Here is a 17544-nt window from a genome sequence, read left to right as displayed (position 1 = left end):
GGGGCACCATCAGATGATCACTGACTTCCACGGTGACTAAAGGCCCACTTAGACACAACGATTATCGCTTACAATTTGCTTAAAAGCCGTCTTTTGAGCGATAATCATTGGGTCTAACTGCTCGGACATCGTGCAGCTTTGGTTAAGGAATCGCTCATCGTTCTCTTTTAGCATGCTGAAAGACAACGATGAGCCTTAACAGGCATTCACAGTATGTTTCAGCTGTATCCCGCTCCCTGATCACAGGCTGGGTATGAAGAACACAGCCGTCCAACTGTATTCTGCATATTCCGCATAGAGCGCACAGATGTATACCAGCTGAGCGCTCTGTAAACAGCAGGGGTATAAAGAACACAGCAGTCCAGCTGTGTTCTGCATACCCCGCTCGGAGAGCACTCTGAGCAGAGAACAGCTGGATGCAGAAGACAAGCGCCCTGCTTGATTTCTGCACCCCCCATTCGGAGCGCTCAGCTGTATAACAGCCAGGCGCTCCGAGCAGAGAACAGCTGGATGTAGAAGACAAGCGTCCCTGCTTGTCTTCTGTATACCCCGCTGGGAGCGTAAAATGATCGCTCAACGTTTCAGCGATCACCTTGCGCTTAAAGGCACACAATGATTATTGCTCAAATTACGTTTTTTGAGCAATCATCGTTTTCTAAACCAGGTTTAAGGAAGGCTGTGTTAGCCTCTTATTTTGGTTTTTCACCTGTCCAGGTGTGCACTTGGGCCATAGGTGATAACTGTTGATGCCTGTGAGTTGTGAATACGCCCCCTAGTGGCCAAGAGTCGGCAGAACTCTTTTACTTGCATGTGAATGACGCTGATTAAAATCTTCTTTTTCTTTTTTCCCCCCCCCCCAGCAAACATCAGATGGAAGGCCGAAGATAATAGACATTATAGACACCACCGGAAGCGGGGATGTAAACACCAGTGCTGTAGTGGAACCTAAAGAAGGTGTGATATTGGGCCTGTCTGGTAGGACTTTAAAGGTAGGTCTTCAAAGGTCTTAGATATCTATTGTAACTTTTCTCTTCGGCTGGGTTCACATGAGGCGCAATTGCTGTGCAGACTTTTCGCATGGAAATTCTGCCGGCATTTGTAAACATGAGACTAAGTAGCGAAGTGGATGAGATTTGCAAAAATCTCATTCACACGCTGCGCACAAGGCGTGCAGAAACTGACATGCGGCGCAGAATTCAAATTCGAAACATCTCAATTGTATTGCTTGTCATACATATCGGATGCCCATCGATGAGGTAGGTACTTTTAATTAGCGCCAAACCAATAACTTGTCATATAAGTATGGCGTTAATAGCCCGGCAGAAAACCCCGCAGAGTCTGAAGACATATGGTTCTTTAATGGTATTCAGATTTGTCATATAAAAAGCTGTTTAAATGTGTGCAGGACTTGGAGCTGTGAGTTCTGCCACTCGCTGCCCACACAGCGTGATGAGCGCGCTGCTGCCAGGAGTCTCCAGTCAGTCTCTATGTATAGGCAGAGAAAGCAAGACTAAAGATTTTCGGAGTCCTGCTTGCATTTAAAGGCAGTTTAATCAATGCATTATATAGGGGAGCAGCTTGTTGGTAAACGCTTAGTGACTGCTAATATGCCTTTTTATGGAGGTCACAAGGGGGCCTTTTTCCAATGCATTAGTCACTTTACGTCACCTTGGAATAAGGCTGGCATGGGTGACCTGTCTGATGACAGCCGGACTTCTGGAAAAAGCACAACATTGGTATTGCCGCATCATTCTCCTTGACCAGGTGCCCTTGATATCAGTCGTATGACTAATATGACTGAGTCTAAGCTTGACCACTGGTTGCAAGCTGTGGCCTGGGTAATGGCAGTGATGTCGGCATCATGGTAGGTAAAAAGAAAGCCCAATCCTATTAAGTAATCTAACCGTTTAACTGGGGACACTTTAAACAACTACTTGAGCTGCCAGCCAGGCAGGGATCACGGCTACTGCCCACAGAATTAGGAGTCTGCTGCTGCACAAAGCCATAGATAAACTTGACTAGAACCTTGTTACAGCCATGGAGGGGGGCTTTACATACAAGTGTATTTGCATCCCTCTTATAAAAGTTCACCAACTGCCAGGAAGGTCAGCTGGAACAATAGGGAACTTATTTTGTATCTTTCCTCAACCACAGGTTCCCACGAACTGGCGAAATCCATCCGGCAGATACCACATAGGTGTGAAGAATGGGTTTGATTTTTATCCAAAGGCACTCAAAGAGCGACTGCAGGTAATATGTGGGAGTAATGGGTAACATTTGCAGGTCATATGACTCCTCTACTTAGCATTGTCTATTATAAGCTGTGAACGGTCACACTTATTATAATGCGAACTAGTAATGATACTTTTATTAGAAATGACCATATGCAGTTTCCATAATTGTCTAGACAGATCATCATTGTACTGGTAATAAGAATTCTGGAAGACCAGACCGTGAGCAGTAAAATGACTGAATACTCAGTTTAATGTTCATATTGGTTCTTCGTATCTAGAAAGAACGGAAGGAGAAGTTGTGGGATCCTGTCCACAGAGCTGTACTAGCAGAAGCCTGCAGGAAGCAAGATGACATTGATACAAGTTCTAATGCTCAAACTTTGGTAATGGATGTCTCCGTTATTTCCTGTTCAAAAATGATAGTCTGTTTTGGTTTTTTTTATATACTTTTTCTCTTGTTCTTTCTATTTAATAGATGGGGAAATTAATTAAAGAAGATATTCAGAATCAAGTTGAAATGCTGAATGTATTTGAGAAAAAATTCAGTGATCCTGGCCCTGTATACGACTGCTTAGTGTGGCATGATGGAGAGTCGTGGAGGTATGTCATATCTTATCTTCGTTACTTCTGTTTCAACATTTAAGAAGAATCGGTGATATATTAACCTTCAAACAGGAACTCCCTTTTTAGACAACTAGGTCTTATCCATAGGATACGCTTTAAATGTCTGATAGATGCAGGCCTAGAGGTGGAACTCACCGCTACCTCTAGAACAAGGGGCACCCAACTGTGTCCCATCTTGACTTTTCCAGCTGGCTGCTGCATGCAGACTCATAAATGGTTGGGTTTTACCTAAGCAGCCAAGCACCCTGTGCTATGCTATTTCCATAACTCCCCTAAAAGTTAATGGGAGTTATGTGAACTGTATAGCACAGCACGCTACATCATTTCCACATCTCACAATGGCAGGTTGAAGGGGGTGGAATATTCTAGGCAGCAAGTGAAGTCAATTTTTGAAATTCGAGTGAGAAAGTGTAAGGACCTAAGGGTCATTTTACACAGAGCAATTAATCGTTGGAGTGAGCAAACTAGTATTTTACTTTCGAACGATGTCCATTTACAAGCGCAGATAATAGTCATAGCTTGTTCAGTCCACTGTTGACCTGTCAGGGCCATTCCCAGGCATTTCCAGACTCCCTAAGTGATTTTTGTCAAGGGCCAAATTGTGATGGCTAGAGAGCTGGATCAGAGCCGCTCCTAAGTGGCAGGTTTTGTTGGGTGTTCTCCATATACAGTGGGTTAATTCCTACCCAGATGTGTTAACGGAAGGATAACTAGTAAACTGATGCGGTCATGAGTGCCCAAGGCACTCATGACCGCATGGCTAGGACTAGCCATCTGCTCTGTTTCTACAGACGTATTGTAGCTCAAATTGTTGAAAAAGTTAATGTAGGCTTTGAAAGAAAGGGGTCAGAATGCACAGTTACTCCTTATGGACTTGTGTAGCCGCAGAGCGGTCAGGCTACCACTGTCCACTCCCAAACTTATCGACAATGGGCATGTGAGCATCAGACTTTGACTATGGAGCTATGGAAGACTCTGGTCTGATCTGATGAGCCTTGTCCTTTACATCATGTGGACTGCTGAGGTTGTGTGTGACTTGCCTAGGGAAGAGTTCTCACCAGGATGCACCATGGGTAGAAGGGAAGCTAATGGAGGCAGTGTCTTCTCCTGGGGGAACCTTTTGTCCTGGCATTCATGTAGATGTTCCTTTTATACCAAAGACCTAAACGTTGTTGCAGACTAAGATGGCGTGGGTATTCCCTAATAGCAGTGACCATATTTGGTAGGATCCTGTGTCCTGCCATACTACAAAAGCTGTTCCGGAATGCTTTGAGGAACATTATAAAGGGGTCAAAGTGTTGATTTGTCCTCCAAACTTCCCAAATTTTATAGATTTCAAGAATCAGTGGGATGTGCTGGAAAAGCCATCTGCAACTGAATAATTCTAAGATCAATTGGTTTGCACAATATTAAGCGTAAATGCGTTCAGCGACCGAACAATCAGTTATAAGTTGTTAGATTGTTGCAGATTGGATCTTTTATACGGCCCTAAAAATCATTGTTCATCAGCTTTAAATCTTTTGGCATAAACTACCCAATTACTGATCAGTGGAAGACACACAACAGCTAGTTCACCACCGGTTGCATTCTCCTTCCACTTTATCCGGTGGTGTAGGAGGGCCTTTACAGGCATAGAGCATTTGCTGTGAATGTCATGCTGCTAGGTATCACAGGACACGTTGGAAGGTCTTGTGGAGTTTGTGCCTCAGTGGGTCAAAGAGGACCTGCACAATATTAGACATGCGGTTTTAATGTTTTCGCTGACTGGTGTCTACTGCCAGCTGCTGTATTCCATTATTTGATGTAAAACTGACTGTTGTGTGCTGAGCCCTTCTTGAATTTGCACATTTGCCCTCTTGCAGAGCCTGTATGGACACTAGTGAATGTGGAGAACTTGAAACTTGCACTGTGTTAGGAAACTACAGAGAAGCCCAAGAGTATGCATCATTCGGTACTACAGAAATGCTGAATTACTCGGTCAACATTTGTGATGATGGGAACCTGCTTTCAATTGTAACAAGTGGAGGTATTTTTTTTTAGCTTTCCTTTATTCATAGTGTAACAAATCTTAAAGGCTCTTGTAGGGATATCAAGCAAAATTAAAAAACCCTTGCAGCCCTTAGCAACCATAATGTAGCTATAATTTCCAAAGCTGCACTATCCTCGCCAACGATACCTGGTGATCGATGTGTTGTTGTGCATTACAGGTGCTCATGGAACCCACGTGGCCAGTATTGCAGCCGGCTTTTTTCCTGAAGAACCAGAAAGAAATGGTATTGCTCCTGGAGCCCAGATTCTAGCAATAAAAATTGGTGACACAAGGCTGAGCACAATGGAGACCGGCACAGGGCTTATACGAGCGGTATGAATTCTGTTCTGCTAGGATCATGTTTGTACTGCTTGCAGGTTGTGCCTTCAGTTTGTCAGTCAACCTATCAAAAAATATAAAGTATGTATTCGCTTCTAGCAGCTGGCAGCATTCTTTGGTCTGATATGAGATCAAAAATCAACTTGCCAGAAGCTAATACATATAGCTATTGCCACTCAGAGGCAGACACTAAGGAGAAAGTGTTTGCCCCTCCTACTAGCTATACCCCTCCTGCAGGCACCAAGTTAACCAGTTTTAGCTTGGTATCCATATGAGATGCAGGTTTGTTGCCGGTCTTAAGAACCTCTTGGATTCAGGTGATACTGGGAGACATGACTTTCCTTGATGGCTCCGTTCTGTTCGTCCTCTTCAGTGAGGTAACAGTTCTGTTGTCTGCCCTAACCTCAGAAGGAAAAGAGGCACGTTCAAACCCTAACTTGAACATGACCCGCCAGCGCCTGTCCTCTTTTTCACCAGAGTGCTCCTTTCAAGGCAGGCGAGCACAAGGGGGGGACACTGCTGAAATCGGGGAGCTGTTCTTCTTTCTCATCTGAAGGGTATTTTTTCAACTCTGCAGTGAGGTAAGTATTCTTCTTGCCCAATTCTGCCCACTATAACCCCTATAGTTTTCCATAGTAAGGCGCAGTGTTATGCTTATGTGGGGTGGGGATCTCCCTTTCCAGTGATACTACCTCTGTCTAACCTTACATGCTGTAATTGCTATTTATCATGGCTTCTAAGTGGTTTACCAGCCATCAACAAATGGTAAGTGCATTAACTGCGCTACCGTGGACTTTGAGTCTGCTTCATACATTGTGGAGGACATTTTTATTAAGCAGCTGACACCCACTAGTAAGGGCCACGATCGGTGCTAGCGCTGATGATAGCTGCTTAACCCCCTAGGTGCTGCGGTCCATGATGACTGCAACATATGAGCAGATAGACAGAGGGGAAGACCCCCACTCCGTCATTGTGACGTGATCACGAGAAACAGATGGTTGTCATCACAGCTCAAGGCCTAGTGACTGCTTCTAGGCTGCTACAGAATCAAGCCAATTAAGACCTGCCACAGAGTGATGGGTGATCTTTAAAAGTACAATATACTGCTATACTGAATTAATTTTTTTTTCAAGTGATCAAACTGTTCCCACCTCAAGTCTCCTATGAGGACTAATACAAATTGTAAAAAATGTTTAACCCTTTCCATTCCACTGTTTGACGTCTAAAGACATTATGATTTAAGGCTGTACAGCTCCGATGTTGGAAGACGTCCGTCAGGGTTCTCTTATTGTATATTGCCAACCTCTGCTGTCGGAGCCTATCCAACGTGTCACCTCATGCAGTACTGGCTTTAGCCAACATATAGCGCTTTTGTATAATGGCAGAAAGAGTCAGCCCCCTAGGAAAACCAGGATACAAATTGGATTGGAAAGGGTTAAATCTTTCTAAATAGTCAAACAAAATGAATTTTAAAAAAAGTTAAATCTGGTTTGCATTGCTGCAAAGTCTGAGCTACTGCCGCAAAGATGTTGCATTATTTATCCCAGACAGGGAATGCCTTTAAAAAAAAAAGACTTGATTGATTTAATTGTATTTTTATCGCATGCACCCCATAATGGTAGCAATAGAAACTAGAGCTCACCCCACAACAAACAAGCCCTTCACACAACTCCATCAATTAAGTTATGAGGCTCAAAACATTGCAACAAAAGCAATTTTGTGTTAGCCAAAAAAAATATATATATTAAAAAATGTGATATCACTGTAATTGCACTAATCTGCAGAATGTTAGCAAGTCATTGCACCATAAATGCTATATACACGAGACCAAAAAATTAGGGTGCATCTGAATTTTTTTCCCCTTATTTTATAGTATGTTGGGGGTGATTTCGAAGAGGCACACAAAGGGTTACTTGCATAAGTTTACTCTGTGCTCCAAATTAAATGGGTTAGATGCACCTGCGGAAGGAGAAGATATCAAGCCGTGATGAGTATAGTGTTATGTTGCCATATCCTGACATAACGCAGGGCTGCTAGTCTATTTATAATGCTAGTGTTCGAGCTTAAAGGTGTCGTAACCTATGTATCACCAATCATCACACAAGTTAAGGCTGAGTCATGAATGTCTGGGAGACGTGGTACAAATAAGATGTTGGTAAGTCTTATGCAAATAGATGTACAATGTAACAGTCAGGAGCGGCTCAGGCTGTTCACGCTCTCTAGTGAACTTTCTATACTATGTATCCAGGTAAACTAGACACAGTGAAGTCAATACCATACAAAGTGGAAACTATTATTGCTAGATATTAATGCACAGGACAATGGAGAAAGTCCAGTGTTGGGTTAAAAGCTTTCAGTCTTAAACCATCCAGGCAGACATAAAGGGACATAGGACATGTGCCGTCTTACATGTTTTAGGCAAGCATGTTGCCCTTAATCATAGACTTTTTCTCCATTTTCCTGTGTATCAGTTGTAGTTTGTAGCCGGCCCTTGCATGGGAGCTACTGCAGAGGAGCTAGTTTGCATTTCTCCTGTAGGTACGTTAAATGGTTCCATTGCAAAATACGTCTTGTCCCGCAAAAGCAAACTTATATGGCTGAGTTAATAGAAGAATGAAATAAGTTATAGCTTTTGGAAGATAGTAATGAAAGGGTTTAAGGCCACTCTCGCACACATGTTCAGAAATCACGGCATTTTACAGCAATTTCGAGCAGCGTTTTTGAACGCCTGTCACGGTGTTTAACAGCGCTTTTTAACACACCCCATCATTGTGATGGTTGATGAGGTGCGTTAAGCACTAAAATGTGCAAAAATGAAGCAGACGGCACTAAAAAAAAAACAACAATCAGTGTTTTGAAGGCCGCGTCCGAGCACAAGTCTGCGAAGCCTGATTGAAATCAATGGCTGTGTTGTACTGCGGTTAGCGTGGCACTTGGGACACCGCAGTAAAAAGTAGTGCGTGTGAGAGCAGTCTGAAGGTGCAAGGTTAACAAGTTTTCATCCATGTGGCTGGTTTTCTATCCTTTTTATAACCCTTTTAACTTAATTAAGATTCTCCATAGCCAGGGCTTGACAAATTGGTCAACATGGACCTTGTTTCAAGACTTGCATTAAATTGTAGATGCGAATGCATAGAGTAATCATGTCTGGCTTCATATTCATGTCAGTCAGAGAATGTGGTTCCCTAAGACCTCGTTCAGATGTCCGTAATCTACCTGCTTTTCCGTGTCGTCTGTATTATGGCTGTAAATCCCTACCCACTGTGGAGTCTAAAACCCCCAAACGTAAAGTGTCCTTGATGCGTATGAAGTCATTAGACCTGCGGTCGGATTAGTATACAGGTTGTGGGACACAGGAATGTTCAGCAGGTTAGTCATGGGGCTGCATATGGCCCAGGGGGAGAGAAGAGGCAGTTGCTATAAAGTCATAGGTGGTGTCATATCAACTAACTGTTTTCTGACCTTTCTCGTAGCCCTGAGAAGGAGTTATCAGACCTGCCCCAAATATTCTGGTATTACTATAGTATTATGCAGAATAGATGTGACCTCGCCATAATCTTACACTTGTGTAGTTCTGTCATCCGTTTGTAATGTCTGACTAGAATCGGGACATAGAAAATCTTTTTTTTTTTCACAGATGATTGAAGCAATAAAGTATAAATGTGACCTCATCAATTACAGCTACGGCGAGGCAACTCACTGGCCAAACTCTGGGTACGTCTGTGCTGCTTACCGACTATTGTAGACTGAAGGGTTAATAACGAGTAGGCTTTCAGCTGACTCAGAATATGTACAATTTATTGTTTGAGATTTTAGGATGGAAACTTTGCAAACATTCTCTGCATTTTTTTATATTCTTAGGAGAATTTGTGAAGCAATTAATGAAGCAGTATGGAAAAACAATATCATTTATGTCTCAAGTGCTGGCAATAATGGCCCATGTCTATCAACTGTTGGCTGTCCCGGAGGAACTACCTCTAGTGTCATAGGTGAGATTCACTAGTATATACTTACTGTTACTAGTCGGAAAGTAGCCAAAGCACCGTAGTAGGTTTTTTTATTTTTTTTTATTTTTTTTTGTGTCTTTGGACACATCCCGTTAAAATAACTGTAAATGGGCAATTAATGGTGTTCTAGGGATATACCGTATATACCGGCGTATAAGACGACTTTTGAACCCCGAAAAATCTGCTCTGCAGTCGGGGGTCGTCTTATGCGCCGGTAATACAAAAAAAAAAAAAGTGTAAAAAAAAAAAAATTCATTACTCACCTCCCACGGCGTCCTGTCGCGCTCCGGCAGGATGTCGCTCGCTCCGGGAAGCTGTCGCTGGCTCCTCGTCCCCGCCGCAGCATAGCTTTCTGAATGCGGGGCTTGAAATCCCCGCTTCCAGAAAGCTAGTACACACGCCGGCAGCCATGACAGCATTGAATGGCTGTGATTGGCTGAAGGCGCACGTGTTAGCAATCACACCCATTCAATGATGTCATTGAATAGTGTGATTGGCTGAAGCCACGTGCGCTTTAGCCAATCACAGCCATTCAATGATGTCATGGCTGCCGGCGTGTGTACTAGCTTTCTGGAAGCGGGGATTTCAAGCCCCGCATTCAGAAAGCTATGCTGCGGCGGGGACGAGGAGCGAGCGACAGCCTCCCGGAGCGAGCGACATCCTGCCGGAGCGCGACAGAACGCCGTGGGAGGTGAGTAATGAATTTTTTTTTTTTTCACCACTGAATACCGGCGTATAAGGTGACAGTTGGGGGGTCGTCTTATACGCCCCGTCGCCTTATACGCCGGTATATACGGTAGTGGCACATAAGTTTACAAAATACAAAATCGCCGCTATCAAGCATCATGGGAAACGGAATTGAGTCAGGTGAAATTCAATAACAAGCGGCTGCTGGTTGATAATATATGGTGCATGCACATCTCATGATTGTTTTTATTCGAGCTGTGATTTTTGGCTTTTCAGCTATTCTGCTTTCTTTTTGATTTTATAAGAAAAGGGGGGGATTACATTTCTTTAATTCAACGAGTGAACAGAGAAAAATGACAATTTGATGTCGGTTCTTGTGAATGTTATGCCATGGTTTTCTCTTCAGGTGTCGGGGCGTATGTTTCTCCAGATATGATGGTTGCAGAATATTCCCTCCGAGAAAAACTACCTGCCAATCAATATACTTGGTCTTCGAGAGGTCCTAGGTATGATTCTGATTATTAGTCTTCCATTTGTAGTAGTACATGTCATCACTGGCTTTGTGAACCATGTTGGAGCCATTTTTCTGCAAAGAATCTGAATAATTTTATAATCCTACAAATTACATATATTTTAAAACCTGAAATCTTGCAATTTTCATTCTGGTCATGGAGTATTAGAATGGGCTCATACTTCCTTCAAACAGCAGCTATCTCATCGTCATCACAGTCAGGCTCACCATGATGGGTAACACTAGCTTTAGGCTCCTTTTACAGGCTAGCCTAGGTAATTTTGTTTTTAACCCTTTCCAATCCACTGTCTGACATCTGAAGACATTATGATTTAAGGCTGTACAGCTCTGATGTTGGAAATAGTCCGTTGGGGTTCTCTTACTGTATATTGCCAGCCTCTCTGCTGTCGGAGCCTACCCAATGTGTCGCCTCATGCAGTACTGGCTTTAGCCAGCAGATAGCGTCGTTGTATAACGGCAGAAAAAGAGTAAGCCCCCTAGGAAAACCAGGATACAAATTGGATTGGAAAGGGTTAAGTCTAGGGCCCTGTATCTGCAGACTATAGGTTCCTATGTGTAGCTACTGTAAACTATGTGAATTAACAGAGCAAAGCAGCGGTTCAGTCAAGATGACTGACCGAGTCCAAAAACTCCCTCCCCTTCTTCCCATGAAGAGCAATCTAGCATTTATTTAATATACAAAACGTTATGGTTAATATTCTGAACATACCTTGATCTGTTATATTACTGTGTAGTTAATAAAAACAGAATTTACAATAAAAAAAAACTGAATAATAAAACCTACTACCAAAAATTAAAAATGGTGTTTTAACGAAGCAATAGGCCACACTATCTGGTTTGATTTAAAAAAAACTCTAGGTGAGGCATTCCTTTTAATCCAAAAAACAAAAACAGAACTTGATCACGGGCCAAGAATACTTCTGCCAGTTTGTTTATACACTCCTACTTTTTTTTGCTGAAATGCTTGTACACCTTTACACTTATTTTACACATTTGCATCCTCAGGCCGTCTTCAGGTGTAGTAGAAAGTCTGCAGCATTTATAGTACAAGCCATGTGGAGGAGACTTCTAAAATCTCCTTCACGTAGTGCAGAAACTTGAAAAATGCTGTGGATTCTAAATCCACGTCGTGTCAGTTTATGCTGTAGACTTCCGCTACAGAATTCTGCCCTTGAAATACAAAAGCTAAAATCCACAGTGCATAAGTTAAGAAAACCACAGCCAAATCCACACCATTTAGGTGAATGTTTTGTCTCTACAGTTTTGCTGTGTATCTGCTGTAGGTTTTCTGCTGTGGGAAGCCCGCAGCAGATACGTCCCTTGTGAAGGCGGCCTAAATGCAGCAGCAAATAACTTCTGAATAGATTTGCTTGTTGCTGTGGAGTCTGTTCTGCTCCTTCACATGGCTGGCTGTGGTGCTACTTCGAACATAGTTGGCAACAGGTTTTGGCTTCTGTTGTCTTAGTTCCTTGATCATCTACTATATTAAGGGCTTTCTCTTTACTTTTGGAGCTTGCAATCTGCTCAGAGTGGCACAAAGTCATTGGGAGAGTCCAGCAAGGAAATGGTAGGCTTTTACCCAGGGCGTTGTATACAGCAAAAGGGGAGAGGAGTTCACACAAAGACCAAAATTTACTAAAGGGAAGAAGGGGGCGATAGAAGATCACACTCTGTTTAGGTTTGTAAAAAGGGAGCAACTTCTGCTCAGAGGAACAAGGGGCATCACAACAGCAGATGGTAGAGGAGATTATTCCTTAATTATAGACCAGTGGAGCTGGGAACAGTGTAATGTGTCCAACTCTACAGCTGCACAACATCTGTATAGATTCTGTACTGGAGAAAATGTCATAGAATCTTGTTTTTACATAATTAATCGTACTTTCTTGCCCCACCCAATAATTAGTACTGATGGATGTCTCGGAGTCAGTATAAGTGCACCCGGTGGAGCTATAGCATCTGTTCCAAATTGGACACTGCGTGGCACCCAGTTAATGAATGGAACGTCCATGTCTTCTCCCAATGCTTGTGGAGGCATTGCACTAGTATTATCAGGTAAATATTGTGTTTTGTAACATTTCTGTATTTTAATGGTCTGTACTTGAAGTGTCAATTCATAGCTGGATGTTTCACCAATGTCCTACATGTGTAAGGTGTGTGTTAACCTAATTTCATGGGATAACTTGCCAAGCAATTGGTTTAGTTTTCATAGATATCTTATCTGCTTTATTTCTTTTAACTTTCTTTCTTTGCTCATTTTATTTAGGTCTCAAAGCAAATGGCGTCCCGTACACTGTTCATTCAGTTCGAAGAGCTCTTGAAAACATGGCTATGAAGGCTGAAAACATTGAAGTGTTTGCTCAAGGGCATGGTATTATTCAGGTTTGTGAACATTTAGAACAAAGTGGTGAATTTATTACAGCTTCCCTCGTGTGATGCTATGGAGTCTTATGGTGTGTCCCAAACTGAAGGAGGTCTTTGAATCCAAAATGCACTGTATTAAAGGGAGTCCTATGAACCCATAAGCTAAATTTTGGTGCTTATAGGAGATGACGCCCTTAAGGAGATGACACCCTGAGTCAGAGGATGTCAGTCCTATGCATATGTTCCTTGCTGTTCCTCCCTCACTGTTCTCCGTCAAAGCTGCCCCTTGAATGCACCTGGCAGACTACATAGGCACACACATAGAGAGGACTAGTCCTTCAAGTTCTTTGTGTGTGCCACATAATCTTACCGGATGCACTCCGGAGCTTTGACGCGCTTCTTGCAGTCCTCAGCCACTCACAGAAGATCACTTCCTGGTTACTGGATTCATAAATCCCACCTCCAGGAAGTGATGGCTGTGATTGGTTAATCAACAAGCACTGTATTGATTGGCTGAGCTGCACACAAAGAACTAATGACAGCCATCACATTGTAGAGGCTGGATTCATGAATTGGCAGAGCTGCGACATTGATTGGCCATTTCATAAATCCCACCTCCACAACACAATGGCTGTGATTAGTTCTTTCTGCACTGCTCAGCCAATCACAGCCATTGCATTGGTTCTTGAGTGCTGCTTAGCTATTCAATGCAGCGCTCAATGAACCAATCAGAGTCATCACTTCCTGGAGGTGGGATTTATGAATCCCATCAACAGGAAGTATTCTTCTGTGGGAGGCCGAGGACCGCAAGAAGCGTGTTGGAGCTCCGGAGAGCAGCCATGGACTGAGCCTGCTATGTAATGTATTCCTTTTTTTATATGTAATGCAGCTAGGGCTGATTTCCAGCATAGGGTTTTTAGTTCAAGCCACCCCAAAAATCCTGAAAAATCGGGGTAGGACTAATTTTCAGGGTAGGTTTTATTTTTGGGGAAACGGGGTAGTTAAAATTCTCTTAACTTGACACTCATAAAACTGAATTCTTTTTTTTAAGACAAAAACCTTCTGACTATTCCTTTAATGATTTATAATGACAGTGCCAATCAAATTTGCTCTTTTGCATGACAAATGTGTCAAAGTGGTACATGCTGTATGATGTAGATGCCTAACATACATAATCTGGCACACAGGTATGTACTCCAGTTATTTGACACGGCTTGAGACAGAAATGTATCTCATTTTGCTTTCTGTTGTCTTTTATTTCCCCTTTTTACCTTTTTAATATGTGCAGTGTAATCTTTGGTTATTGTAATTAGACATTTCTGTAGGGGGTTTGGACTTTAAATCTTAGAAGCAGAAACTATGAATGTTTTGTATTTTGCAGGTTGACAAAACTTATGACTACCTCATGCAGAATGACTCCCTAACCAGTAAGATAGGGTTCACAGTTACAGTGGGGAATGGCCGTGGAATTTACCTCAGGGATCCAGTACAGGTTGCTGCCCCATCAGATCATGGTGTAGGCATTGAGCCAGTATTCCCAGAAAACACAGGTGAGGAGGCATTCTGGGGAGATTGTGTATAATCAGGCTGCTTTTACACCGTGTATTTGATCCATTTGACGCATGGGATGAGCAGGTTCCTGTAGGCCACCATTTATTGGGCAGAGACCATTGCGATTATCTTTTAGTTAGCCGCTGTCAGGGATTCTGTTCACGGGGTGTTTTTTGTTGTGGATGGAATAATGCAGCAGACTGTGCTAGTCTATCCAGAAGCATGCTGTCAAAAAACGTGCGTTAAACATATACCATAATAGCTCTTTGGGTGACACAGGACACTGTGTGACATCAGTTGCAGGTATAAGTATGTCCTGAGCTTTTTAATAACTTTTTATGATTCCCCTAAATGGGTTGTCCAGCATTGGAAAAATTGTTCCTTCCTAAAACGGCGCCATACTTGTCCATGGGTTGTGTGTGGTATTGCAGCTCAGCCCAATTCACTTTAATGGAGTCAAGCTGAAGTATCTCACACAATCCATGGACAGATGTTGCGTTGTCTTTGAAAGCAATCAGTCCTACTTTTCTAATGCTTAAGAACCCCTTTAAATGGATGTCATTATAGCCTATGCGTGACAGATGCTTTAAATGGATGCCCAATGGTGACATCTGTCCATAGTCTATAACTGCATCTCCTTGATATGTTTTTTACAGGATGCCATTGGATTATCAGACATTCTTCACAGCCTCCTATAACCTGTCACACTAGCCACTTTTCCTTTTTTTTCTTTTTTTAATTGTCTTTTTCCTGCACTCCAAGAGCTGTAACCTGGGTGTTTTTTGTTTTTTTTCATAGAATGAGTTGTAATTTTTAATGGTGCTTAATGTACCATGTAATGAACTGAAAAACTTCTAAAAAAACTTCTGAGTGGAGGGAAATGGGGGAAGCAATTGTGCCTTTTTAAGGGGGGGTCTTGCTTTCACTGTATTCATGGTATTGTAAAAATGACCGGTCAACTTTTTTCTGTAGGGCAGATCTATGAAAGCAATGCCACATTTATGTAGTTTTGAACACTTTCCACTCCACTGTCTGACGTCTTCCTACATTCTGATTGAAGCTTGTACGGCTCCAATGTCAGACGACGTCTGACAGGGTATTCTTACCGTCTATTGCCAGCCACTCCTCTGTCGGAGCCTCTGACGCACACACACTGGCTTGAGCCAGCAAATGGCACTGTTGTACAACAGCAAAAAGAGAGAGCCTTTTCAGAAACCCTGAATCCATAATTGGATTGGAAAGGGTTAATATGTTTTTTTTGTGTGTGTTTTTTTTTTTTGTTTTTTTTTTTTATATATAAAAGCTAAAAAGCAAGAAGGCTTTTTGCTGCCACATTCTGATTCCCATAACTCTTTCATCAATTGTTCTGTAAGAGGGCTTGTTTTTTGCCAGGTGAGCAAGTTTTTTTTTTTTTTTATTGGTATCCAATATGAGGTGTATGACTTCTTTTGATCAATTTTTTTTGATGGTGGAGTGACCAAAAACCCTGCAATTCTGGCTTGTTTGTTTTTCTTTCCTTAATGACGCTTAGTATTGTAGTATATTGTAAACTTACCAGTAATAGGCTGAAAAAAGCCTTCACAAAGCTTTGAGCAATCATGTGAACTCGTCGGCTTCCTGCGATCAGGACGTGTTGTGTGTAGGCCAATGGGACGCTGGAGGAGAGCCCCCCCCCCCCCCCCCCCCACACTAGCCCTCTAACCAGTTACTTGGACACCATGGGCTGTTTTAGACTGGGAAGAGAACAAAGTTGTGGATTTAAGCGGCATAACTCACAAAAATATTCTACACGATTCTTTTAGTAATAAATGTAAAAACAGCCAATATAACACGTTTTGTGGATTCAGCTCTTCTAAGAAATGACACTAAGGAGCACCTCACCCTGTTTCTCATAAGGAATATTAACCCTATAAGTAAAGAGCTTCACCTCTACCCGTACCACTTGTCTTAGATGGTTTGTTTTGACCAAGTATGAAGTGGGTTGGGGTCTCGTGCCTGCTTCATACAATGCTTGTGACCTATGGCTCATATATCAGTCCTAGGTTGTTAAGAAGTTAAACCTTTCCATCAAGAGCTTTTCTTGGTGCGTACAGGTTTAACGAAAGCTAGTAAATCGATGTGAGAAGACCCTTACTAATGTGCTGCAGATTCTGTCTTGTATTTTGGTGCAGATCTGCAGCATATTTCACCCCTTCCATTTGAATTCAATTAAACAGGTGAAATCTGCATGCTAGAAATTCTTATATTCTGTATAAATGTTTATCTTTTGACAGATAACTCCGAAAGGATTTCCCTTCAGCTTCACTTGGCGCTTGTCTCAAGTGCTTCCTGGCTTCAGTATCCCAGTCACTTGGAGCTAATGAACCAGTGTAGACATATAAACGTCCGCGTGGATCCTCGTGGTTTACGTGAAGGGGTGCATTACACAGAGGTAAAAGGACTACAGTACTGGCTAAGGGGAGGGTTGAGTCTCCTGTAACAACCTGCAAAGGATGTTGGGGCCTGCTGTGAGAATTGGGCCTCCATTATCACATGGGTGACAGAAAGGGAACTACCAAGAGGGAGGAGGAAGTGGTATTGCATCACCTTCTCCTTGTGCACATGTACATTCCTGTGTCACCTCATTTTAGATTGGACTAACGCTGAGTATCGTGGTTAGACATCTCGATGACGGCTATTATCGGAGAGCTTTCTCTGCTCAGAACCTTTCTAGCAATGCTCATGCTGGCAGTGCAGACGGGTGCCAATTAGGGATGAGCGAGTATACTCGCTAAGACATACTCGCTCGAGTAATGTGCCTTAGCCGAGTATCTCCCGGCTCGTCCCTAAAGATTCAGGGGCCGCTGCGGGGCGGGGAGCTGCGGGGGAGAGCTGGGAGGAACGGAGGGGAGATCTCTTTCTCCCGCTCTCCCGCCCGCTCTCCCCTGCTCCCCGCCGCAACTCGCCTGTCAGCTGCGGCAGCCCCGGAATCTTTAGGGACGAGCAGAGAGATACTCGGCTAAGGCACATTACTCGAGCGAGTAGTGCCTTAGCGAGTATACTCGCTCATCCCTAGTGCCAATCCTTCCCATGGCTTGGGTTGTTTTCACCCCTCGTAGATTTGTAAATTTACTAAAGTCAGAACGGGGCACTTCTGATCAGAAGTCAGAAATGCTCATTAGGTCCCCTTGATTGCTCAAT

The 17544-nt window shown here is 42.9% G+C and overlaps 1 protein-coding gene across 2 annotated transcripts in view; it reads left to right on the top strand.

The window, feature by feature from the left end:
* The window catches only part of TPP2 (tripeptidyl peptidase 2), a 67936-nt gene that overhangs the window by 1599 nt on the left and 48793 nt on the right, over positions 1-17544 (top strand). For both annotated transcript variants that reach the window (XM_066580095.1, XM_066580103.1), the window contains exons 2-14: positions 861-989; positions 2155-2250; positions 2513-2617; positions 2710-2834; positions 4721-4884; positions 5066-5220; positions 8864-8940; positions 9088-9215; positions 10327-10426; positions 12356-12504; positions 12716-12831; positions 14195-14363; positions 16638-16795. In XM_066580095.1, the coding sequence (XP_066436192.1) occupies positions 861-989; positions 2155-2250; positions 2513-2617; positions 2710-2834; positions 4721-4884; positions 5066-5220; positions 8864-8940; positions 9088-9215; positions 10327-10426; positions 12356-12504; positions 12716-12831; positions 14195-14363; positions 16638-16795 (1671 nt within the window). The remainder of the gene's footprint in view (positions 1-860; positions 990-2154; positions 2251-2512; positions 2618-2709; positions 2835-4720; positions 4885-5065; positions 5221-8863; positions 8941-9087; positions 9216-10326; positions 10427-12355; positions 12505-12715; positions 12832-14194; positions 14364-16637; positions 16796-17544) is intronic.

The sequence above is a fragment of the Eleutherodactylus coqui genome, chromosome 1 (genome assembly GCF_035609145.1).
Source record: "Eleutherodactylus coqui strain aEleCoq1 chromosome 1, aEleCoq1.hap1, whole genome shotgun sequence".
NCBI lineage: Eukaryota > Metazoa > Chordata > Amphibia > Anura > Eleutherodactylidae > Eleutherodactylus > Eleutherodactylus coqui.
The sequence above is the reverse complement of the archived record's forward strand: the minus strand, read 5'-3'. Positions and strand labels throughout refer to the sequence as shown.